General features: G+C 38.3%; 1 protein-coding gene across 2 annotated transcripts; it reads right to left on the bottom strand.

Moving 5' to 3' along the window:
* Positions 1 to 5271: 5271 nt before the first annotated feature.
* csf3a (colony stimulating factor 3 (granulocyte) a) lies at positions 5272 to 10274 on the bottom strand. 2 transcript variants are annotated; one of them, XM_039685519.2, is made up of 5 exons: positions 10193 to 10274; positions 9603 to 9760; positions 8856 to 8963; positions 7087 to 7227; positions 5272 to 6765 (listed from the first exon to the last, which is right to left on the bottom strand). In XM_039685519.2, the coding sequence occupies exons 1-5, from the start codon at positions 10272 to 10274 to the stop codon at positions 6532 to 6534; spliced, it is 723 nt and encodes a 240-aa protein (XP_039541453.1). In that variant the 3' UTR covers positions 5272 to 6531. The 2 variants fall into 2 exon arrangements, with proteins under 2 accessions (XP_039541453.1, XP_039541454.2); XM_039685520.2 differs by having other exon boundaries at positions 9603 to 9757.
* Between the last annotated feature and the right edge of the window lie 606 nt (positions 10275 to 10880).

The raw sequence follows: 10880 nt of genomic DNA, 5'->3' as shown, positions 1-10880 counted from the left end.
GAATCAAGCATTTAACAGCCCTGTAGTATAAGACTCAAATAACCACTCGTTACAACCAAGGTATGCAGCAAAGAATTTGTGAAGCCACAACATGCATAACCTTGCGGCGGATGCGCTACAACAGCAGAAGACTCCACCGGGTACCACTCATCTCCACTACAAATAGGATAAAGAGGCTACAATTTGCAAGAGCTCACCAAAATTGGACAGTTGAAGACTGGAAAAATGTTACCTGGTGTGATGAGTCTCAATTTCTGTTGAGACATTCAGAGTCAGAATTTGGCGTAAACAGAATGAGAACATGGATCCATCATGCCTTGTTACCACTGTGCAGGTTGGTGGTGGTGGTGTAATGGTTTTCTTGGCACACTTTAGCCCCCTTAGTGTCAATTGGGCATCGTTTAAATGCCACAGCCTACCTGAGCATTGTTTCTGACAATGTCCATCCCTTTATGGCCACCATGTACCCATCCTCTGATTGCTACTTCCATCAGCACCATGTCACAAAGCTCGAATCATTTCAAATTGGTTTCTTGAACATGACAATGAGTTCACTGTACTAAAATGGCCCCCACAGTCTCCAGATCTCAACCCAATAGAGCATCTTTGGGATGTGGTGGAATGGGAGCTTTGTGCCCTGGATGTGGATCCCTACATAACATGTTTAATGTTAACATGTTTATTATCATAACATGTTTAATTAGGCTAATGAAATTAACATTTGACTTCTACTGGGCAAACAGCAAAAAGGCATAGGCTGGACCTGCACCACCAATGAGAGATGAAGAGGAGACACACAATATTGGAAGAATATTAAAATCCAAGAGGAAAAAGAATAACTGTTGCGTTTGTATTAGTGCTGACCAAATAAATTGTGAATAATTTGTGTGTGTGGTGTAGGGAGCTCTGGGTAGAGGTAGTACCTTTGTTTTCTGGTAGCTGTACTCAAATCTTTGAGTGGACAGAAGCACTGGTCCTTATCCACCTTCTAAAACTCTAACGCCTGGCTCCTCGTGCCACACCCCGGTACACCGCTTTAGCTGGCGAGCTAAAGGGCGTTAGGGGGTGATGTCTACACTACATCACTGGGCGAATGAACTCCCACGACGGAGTCACTGGCCACTTACCAGTTATGGTCTGAAATAGCAGGGAAGGCAGATCTCTTCTTTGGTAGGCCTTCTGTCTAGGAGAGGGAAACTCTGATGTAAAACCTAGAGCCCGAGGACCTCGCTGTCACTGTCCGAGCTTGCTAGGCCATGGCGGATGAACCCCGGGTTTAAAGGGTGGGGTCAGTTCTGTGCACACTGCACACCACTTGAAAGCTTCTTTGCGCAGGCAAGAAGGAAATTTGACTATACGAACATGTCTGGAACAACAACCACCTAAAAAGAGACACAAAGGTCAGTGTATACAAAGCTGTTGTGCTGACCACGCACAGTCCATCAAGCCACTTCCCTCTTTGAAGATGCCCGCAGGGCCAGTATGGAGGACAAAAGGAGTAGAAAGAACCGTGTCCCCATCCCGGACCAGACCTTTACCTGCAGCTGGTGCGGCAGGACCTGTCTGTCTCGTATAGGCCTCATTAGCCACCAGCGTGCCTGTAGAAAACGTGGATGAATGTGTGTGTATTAACAGCTGTGGTGATGGTTATGGCATTGGCTATATCTCGGACTATCCTTCCATCTGGCATCCTTCAATTGCATGAAAATGTGCAATGAATGAATATACTGCACTGCAAAAAATGCTTTTCTTACTTAGCATTATTGTCTTGTTTTCCGTCAAAATATCAAAAGATTCTTAAATCAACATCCGTTTACATAAGAAAACCTGCTCCCGATCAGGTTAGGTTCACATGTTACCATGGTAAGTTACCATGGTAACCGAGTATAAGTTACCTCTTTCAGAAACGGGCTTGACTTACTCCGCTTTCTTGGCTTTGACATACCTCCCATTCTGAAACGGAAAACCCAGAGTTTCCCTCCTTTCTAAGAAAGGCCCCTGTAGCAAATGCAACATTTAATAATATACATAAAATGTATTAAAGGGGGCCAGAAGGCCAAATTAGCTCAAAGGGGAATGATTCATTGATTTGCAATGAATCTATGGGACCGAGCAAATTACTTGTTTACAGTTCATTTGAACGGGCCGTAATTATAACCTTTGCAAGGATATAAATACCAAATCTATAGTGAAACACTATGTCTTAGCAAGGTAACTTTAGATCGAACAGTACAAGACATTAAATGTGCAAACACAACACAAGGTAAATTATCTTTTCAAATATATGGAAGACTTTATTAGCTATTCTAAACACAAAACTAAGGTCTAAACATAATCACACACACACACACACACATTCATACAAGGCGCAGAGGAAAAGAGAGAGTTGGAAAGAGGGAGAGAGAAAGTTTAAACTTTCTATATGCACGTAAGACAAGACCTGAAAGGACCACCAAGCATTAATTTAAACCTTTGTTTCTTTGAGAGGTTATTCAATTTACATTAAAGCACCAGTTCAGCTAGAGTCTGGAGTACTTGCTTGTTTTGCGTGGCTTAGGGAATTCCTATTGTCGTTGTGTCGAAGGAGGTTTCCCGGGCCGGGTCCGCGTGGCTGGTTGTCTTTGAAGTGCCTGGATGGAAGATCCCGAGCTTGCCGGTCACGTGGGCGTTAGCAGGCAATGAGAGTCCTTACGGTTCGAAGCGCGTTGCGGAGAGCCGTTTAAAACGAAGCTTTGCAGCAAACTTAACTTTGAAACGAGACTCTTACGAAAAATAAAATAAAGGAAAGAAATGAAAGTAAGGCGAGTTGGATGGCTTGAATGAGCTGTTTTAACCCCGGTCTCGATGGGTTATTTTGTCTGCTGGTCGAATTTGGTCTAGTCGATGTAGAAGCGTGCAAACACGCTCTTTGTTTCAGAGAGAAGCGCGAACAGGAACACTCTCTTGCTGTTTTAGAGAGGAGGCACGAACTTAACAGTTACAAACTGAACAAACTCAGAACGAACGAAAACTGAACAGAAAAACAAAACATGAGGACTTGCTCCTTTGTTCGGATCTTTAACTTAAAACTCAGTCCAACCTCCCAGAAGCTTCTGGCCAATGGGACAATGGCATAATTTTAGGAGGTGGATCTAACTTCTTGCGTATCACTATATTGTGATCTGCCTGGTTCTCCCGCACTTAGCAGAGAAACAAGAGAACACAGATAAAACATTAAAAAGATTATTATAATCATAAAACAGAGCATTTTACACAGATTTCAATCAAGCCATCTTTTGAATTAAAAGTGTACCATTCTTTTGATAGGAAGCACGATACCTTTTCATTCATACTTCTAATAGTTGTATAACAATTACAAGAGTTAATAGTTAACAACAAATTACATGATTAATATGTGATCTAAGCATAACAAACGCAACACATGGATTGCAGAAATAGTAGCAAACATAGAATTAAATGTTTGAGTAGAAGTCCATTGAAAATTGTTCTGAAGTGCGTTTATGTGTAAAGGGTGTAAATCTGTGTTACTCTCATGTTCCATGAAAGGTGTCTGTTATGTCTTTGTCCGGCTCAACAGTGATGATGTTGGGGGAGGTCAAAGGTGGTCAGGCCTCTTGGTGGTCAGGCCTTTCTAGACTCAGATTTGTCTTAGTAAAACATTAACACATTGACAGTTCTTCCTGTTTAGTGCCTTAGTTATCTTTTGGGCCTGCGGCCATAAAGAAAAACTTATCTGGGGTTTTCCTTGTCATCCCGTGACTCCGGAATGTGGTGTTAACTCACATAGGTTCCGTTGTGTTTGGTTCGCTCCCCTCCCCAAAGTCTCTACACTCCTGATGAGTTGATTCAGCTGTGTTTGATTATGACAAGTTGGAAAATATGTAGTGTTGGTGTGTCTCCAGAAACAGGGTTGGGAAACACTGGTCTAGAAATACAACAACCGTCATGTTTACACCATGGTTTACACAGCGAGCACAAAGCCTCTACATCTTACTCCCCAGATCTCAACATGGGGTCAAGAGAGGCATGACTGATGAAGATTTTTTGCATTTATTGAAGGATTTCAGCTACAGTAGTTGTAAATGGTTTGATACACACAAGTGTTTGTCACCTCACTTTTGGTAACAAATAGAAACTACCAGAGTTAACTGTAGAGGTATTCTTTTGTTGAAGCCAACAGTCTGCATTATTTAACGTAATCCAGACATCCCAAGTCTCCCGGAAGTTCCGGGAGTCTCCCGCATATTGATAGCGTCTCCCTGATGCCCGCAAATTAGTTCAAATCTCCCGGAATCTAGAGCGAGACATACTGCGCGCATAACATACATAGCGCGCTGCGCGTGCACTGTACAGAGGGAGAGACCGAGTGTGCCTCGCAGACGCGAAAGTTAGCCCAACCTCCCTCCCACCCAAGATCCTGTTACTGAAATATACCTCCCGGAAATGAATTCTTGCAGGTTGGGATGTCTGGTAATCTTAACATCAGTTTAACATCAGAATTCCTATGAAAAATCAGTCCTCATGATTATGCAAAGAAGCTCCACCAATCAGTGAACTGCATCGAACAAATTGCACGAAAAGTCTTCATACTTCAGTCTTAAAATACTTCTATAGGCCTTTACATTTTGCAGTAAACCTAAATTATATTGTTTATATATAATAAACAACTACAGTATGAATAAATCATGTCATTCACACTGCTTCATAGGATTGTAGTTCTTCTATCCCTCATTACAGCGGTTAAGTGCACAGAATTTTACTGTTGTCTTTTCGTCCCATTTTCAAATAGTATTGTGCTTCAAATCATTCATTTATTGATTCAAATAGGATTCATCTCGTAGCCGTTTGGTTTGGAACCAAACCAAATGGCTACGAGATGAATCCTATTTGAATTATAATGCTTTAACAAATGCAGATGAAAAAGATGGGAACCGTTGCACCCTGTACTCTTTATTTTCAGTAAATGCACAGCTGAAGTAGTCCCAGCATTACAGTTCCATATTATTTTGCAAAATTGTTTTAGTTAATTCTTAGATCTGTGCAGCCAGCCACGACAACAATGTGTTGCTTCATGGCCACATAACCACCTTGGTGTGTTTTATCCTGTCTATAACTGAATAGGTTGTTATCATTATGTTTAATTCATTGTTTTCTCTCTAAAGAAGACTAAATTACATCTCAATTACAGAAAAATACACAGAGAAAATATGTCTAACTGAAAAATATCTTTTCTCACTTTCTTTGTTATTTAGCATGACTTAAAACACAAACTTTTTAATATTGTTTTTTCTTTTATTTTGATAAAATATTTAAATATTCCAAACATTTCATATAGACATAATGGCTAAATAAATGTATTCTTAAAACATGTATTCTTCACTTAAATAAATAAATAATATATAATTGAACCATACATAAAATAAAATGAAATTTCATGTATGGGTGCTTTTAGTAAGAAAACAAAAACATAATATCACATGAAATGAGTAATAAAAGCAGTAGGTAAGTTCTCACAGAGATCAGGAGATCAATCCAATGACCATGATCTCATTTAGCAACTTATGAGACATGGTCATGTGCTCAATAAATAACCTTTGTATAGAAATATAATACTGAAAAGTAATTTCACATATTGAGTTAAATTAAATGTTGCTTTCTGAGGCAGATTGTGAAAAATACAGCAGTTTAAGGTAGCTATTAAATTGCTAAATTAATAAATAATAAATAAGATGTGAAGTGAAATATAAAATAAATAGTAAATTATAATAAATGCACAAAATACAAAATACTGAGAAAACTCATGGTGCAACATGAAGGTTTCCAGTGATGAATAAATTATCCAACTACTTTGAAAGCAAAGATGCTGAATGATGCAACAAAAACACAGCCAATTAGGGGCCATTTTCCCGACACCTTTTTCAACTAAAAACGGAAGACTTTTTATGCGTTTTGGCTGTTCTTTTACACTACAACAGCATTTTGGGGGTCTGAAAACGCAACCTTTAAAAAACGGGAATTTCAAAGTGCACGTTTTTTTTAAAACTTTATCGCCTATGTGTAAACTAAAAAAAAAAGTGAATTTGTGAAAACATTGATGTTGTTTTGCTTGTCACTTGCGCTTGACAAGCAAAGTATGCAAAGTATACTTCAGTTTACACGTACATCAGGGTACAGTGCTGTGTGCGCCGCCTGGTTTTTGCGTAGGCTACTCTATAGAGTGCATATGTCGGGTTCATTTTCTCCATAGAGAATTTTATTTTTAACCTATAAGCCTTTTAAAACAGACAAACTAAACGCCTACTCCATTGAAGGACCCATGAAATTACGAAATCAAGTCTCGCTCTCCTGTCAAAACTGAGATTTTCTGAAAAATGTATGGGGAAAAAACGGTGCTACAAGGCTACAATTTTGATCGGTCACAGTTCTGGAGAGAAAGAGTGCAGACACTTGACAAAGAATAAACTTTCCAGTTCACCCTTGTCGTCACTAAGTGTTTACATTAAAACTGAAGTACATTTTGTGCTTAATGGTCTAGACCTCACAGAGCTTTACACAGAGCTGCACAGTGTTGGTATTCTCTGAGCTGGACTTATCGGAGATCAGACTGAGGATACTGCGGAGGACATCACTACTGAAGTCCTGAAGCTGTTGCAGAATGAGGTGGGCTGCCACCTCAGTCATGTATTCACTTGTCAGGTGTTTGGTCAGATCATGATGCTTGTCTGATGCCTGCTTTGACTGGTCAAATCCCGCCTGTTTCTGCAACTGTGAAAATACATAAATATATGAACCATTGCCATCTTAATACGACTTTTCATAAGATCAGGTTGATGTTTTAAATTACTTTAGATTAAACACACTACTTGATTGTGAGCTATCTGCTAAGAGCTATCTACCAAGAGCTATCTGCAATATGATTCCAGACATGATTTTAATTTAGCACTGCTTGAAATAAGCTTCTAAATCAAGCCATGACTAACACTCATGCAATTCAGGAACTGAGACTGCAAAATAGTAGTACAAAACAATCATATAAATTTCCTCTGTGGGTTAACAGAAGAACAGTCACCAAGTCTAATTCCATACCTTTTTGATTAGAAGCAGAAGGTCTCGAATTTCAGTCGGAAGTTCATTCACAGTCTGGTTCAGCATGGTTGAATTGCTGATCTCTTTCAAGAGATTCAGATGTAGTTGCAGTCCCTTCACTATGTGAGCAAAGCAGGTTTCCTGTGACAATAAAGGAGAGATCTCACAATTTATTTTTCGGAACTTTCAATGCTGCTATATGTGTCTTTAAATTGTGTTCCTCTGAAAATCTGCCATCATGAAGTCCATAAAAGAAGCCTAATAATTATTCTCCAACTATTATACAATACAACTACATCAAAATATTGGCATGAAAAAAGTAAAACAGGACATTTTGAAATAGAAACACTGAAATAGTATTTTCTTGTAAAATGTACTTCAATATGGAAGCCCTGAACTGCAACGTTTAAAAAAAAAATCTAGCATTTAGAGATTAAAGTCGAAACATTTCAAGATTGAAGTCGAAACAGTAGCCTACGAGAATACAGTCTTCCATAGAAGTTGCGTGTGTGCTTGCCATTGTTTCACACACAGGCATTTATAATGGTTCATAGCGAGTGTTTCACACTGTATGTGTGGTTTGTTTAACCCAACAAAACGAAATTCAACAGGTGCCAATATACCAGCATTAGGCTACCATTACAGGACGTAATAAAATATACTGCGTCGGAATAGACTTTAGCCTTTAGGAAAACCCAGAAAACACTTTTCAGACTGGACGGAGATATCCAGCTGAATGAATGAATGAATGAATGAATGAATGAATGAATGAATGAATGAATGAATGAATGAATGAGGCATTTATATAGGGCTTTCAAATGTCTACTAGGCCTACACTCGAAGCACTTTACAATCATAACAGAGAATCTCTCCTAACCACCATTAGTGGTAATTACGTCTGAGGAAATCACGGGATCCGACCAAATGATTGGATACAGAGTGATGCACTTAAAATGTATCCAGAGCATATTTACAGTGAAGAGGGAGACAGAACGGTTACTGTTGTGTTCTCAACCCAGATGGTGTTGCCTAGACGAGCATGAAAACACCTCAAAAACACTGCCACATAAAGTTTGGACCAGTTTGTGATACGTACTCTGGCGGAGTCTATGCACTCGTCTATGGGCAACGCCATAGTAATTCTTGTTGGTAGATTAGCACCTGTGTAGAATTTTGTTGAAAGCCCAGATAAAAGTAAAAAGCTACTATTTTGTGTTGATCCATGGCAGTTCGACTTCACAAGTGCATTTCTTTACACACACACCCAGTGGACGCGCACTGTTATGAATGCACACACTTCTGTGGAAGACTGTGTGTTGTTTCGACTTCAATCTCGAAATGTTTAGACTAAATCTTTGAAATGCTAGATTTTTTTCTTTCTTTTTTTTACAGATTTTTTTTTACGTTGCGGTTCAGGGCTTCTGTACTTCAATAATATGTGTTTAATTTAGAATTATTATTATTATTATTATTATTTTACAAAAATCTGATTGCTTAGAAAAGGAATTGCCCAATCGGATGCTCCAGAAACTGAATACCTTTCTCAGAGGGGCACAGATAATGGCTTCAAAACAAAATAACGAATTCTTCCAAATAACTAGAAAAGAATTCGGCAGACATAGTCATTCCACAGTCACAAATGGTGCAGGTTTACAGTACTACACAGTGTTAGGGATTTACTTAGCCTTAGCTAAGCATGATGAAGAGCAACAGACATGATTGACTTGGCAAATGGCATTAATCAATGTAAAAAATGGAATGAAACTCACCAAACTGAAGTTACTAGAGATGTTCTGGAGAACCGGGGCAGAGGGTATCATTTGTGTCTTTAAGAACTGCAGCTGCAGCCTAGTTGAGTTATTGCCCAAAGTCAGACTCTGAGAGAAAAGAAAAGCATTTGACGTGTTTAAACACGACAGGAAAAAAAAAATCTTGTTCTTGTGTCAATACACCATGGATTCGTACTAAAACCTCACAGACATGCCAGAGCAAAATAGATTTGCATACAGAGGCCCCAAAACTATTTGGACATGTTATGCTTGTCGGACAACGTCTAACACAGTCCTACACTACACTCTTGGTTACTCTGAGAAACTCCATATTTTCAATAAAACATTTTTAAATTCAGTTTAAATTTATTACAAAATGAGGTTATTCTGAGAATGGTATGTGTTTGGTGAGATGCCAGTCGGATTTAAATGTGATCCAAACCCGTCCAACAAATTTCTATTTGTAGAGTTATATATACTGATAGCTATTTGCAGTTTAGTTCATTGCTTAATCCAGGGCGCAATGTGTTGTTCAAAGAACAACTATTCAATTGCCAGCCCAGATCTTTGGCCACTAGACTATCCTACTGATAACCACAAGCCGATGCACATGTATTTTTTTTTTTTAAAAAGTGTATGAAAACGAAAATGAAAACGTTCAAGAATCAATCAGTGAAACCCCCATATTGATTGACTACTCTTCTTATGCCCCTCAATGGGTTACAGCCCTGAAACAGATGTGCTTACCTTGCTGTTTATCCAGGCTGTGTGCACTGTAGGAATATCTTTAAGAATTTTGCTGATTAAACTGTGTGCCTGTTCAATAGTTTCCTTATCCATAATGTCCAGTTTTTGAGAGACAGGGGCAGATCCCACGATTCCTACTAACGTGAATAATAGAGCTACTGGAGGAGGGAGGGAGGGAGGGAGGGAGGGAGGGAGAGAGGGAGAGAGGGAGAGGGAGAGGGAGAGAGAGAGAGAGAGAGAGAGAGAGAGAGAGAGAGAGAGAGAGAGAGAGAGAGAGAGAGAGAGAGGCAATTAGAAGTGCGTAACTGTGACGCAGATCTCACATTCATGGTTCAAACACTCACATATGCTTCAGTCATGGCTGGACATCATGATTTCACATAATTGCACCTAATTTACTGTACTGTACTACTGTAGTTACATAACTTATTCTATCTAAACGCTTATTCATTTATATTTTTTAATACATCAATCTTTTAAACGTATTAAAGTGGTATAGTATAGCAAATGAAAATATTATTGAAAACAGTATATTAAACAAAATTCTTTAGAATCATTATTTCGTGTAATTCAAAAATGAAAAGGCTTACCCTGGAAGTTCATTATAACAACAGCAATGAAAAAGAAAATGTACAAAGTCTTCAGACTCCAGCAGTAACAAAGCCCCATCATGTTCAGAATTTATATATCCTGCAGGGGAAATTCCTCTTTTTTTTTACATTGACGTAGCGCAGACCAATTATGGGTCAAAGCATATAAGGTTATTGATGACTGTGCATTAATAAATTATACTAGACATTATATACGAGAGACTAGTAGTTCATGTACATTCATATATGAGCATATATAAAATATCATAAACAATTTCCAAGTCATTTATTACTACCTAAATGAAAAATGTCATTTTTATTTTGCTACAGTCACTTTTTACTACATTCACTTGAAAAATTAAAACATCATGAACAGATAACAATACATAATCTGAGGTTATTAAAGCATAATTTGGATATAGTAAATTAAACTTATTTTTAAGATTATTAAGATAGTTTGCTCAGAGTTGTTTTTTGTTTGTTTTTGGGGGTTTTTTTTACCACAAGTCTGTATGTAAAATATGATTGAATGTTTTTTCTTTGATTTTTGAGGGACAGTCATCATCAGCCAATGTGTTAAGAAATATAAGTTATTTTTTTTAAGCTAAGAATAAGTTGAATAAGTTAAGAAACAGCTACGTGTAATAGCACAAGACTTTTATATAGAGGCCATTTCACCCCAAGGATC

Source organism: Pimephales promelas, chromosome 17, assembly GCF_988280905.1.
Source record: "Pimephales promelas chromosome 17, fPimPro1.hap1.1, whole genome shotgun sequence".
NCBI lineage: Eukaryota > Metazoa > Chordata > Actinopteri > Cypriniformes > Leuciscidae > Pimephales > Pimephales promelas.
This window is presented reverse-complemented; position numbering and strand designations above follow the sequence as displayed.

What these genes read in the sequence shown, in the direction of transcription:
- csf3a (XM_039685519.2), bottom strand. Translation starts at nt 10,274, where the DNA reads ATGATGGGGCTTTGTTACTGCTGGAGTCTGAAGACTTTGTACATTTTC. An exon ending in TGTTATAATGAACTTCCAGG is followed by an intron (nt 9,761 to 10,192) that starts GTAAGCCTTTTC and finishes TCCCTCCTCCAG; the next exon opens with TAGCTCTATTATTCACGTTA. An exon ending in TCTCTAGTAACTTCAGTTTG is followed by an intron (nt 7,228 to 8,855) that starts GTGAGTTTCATT and finishes TTATTGTCACAG; the next exon opens with GAAACCTGCTTTGCTCACAT.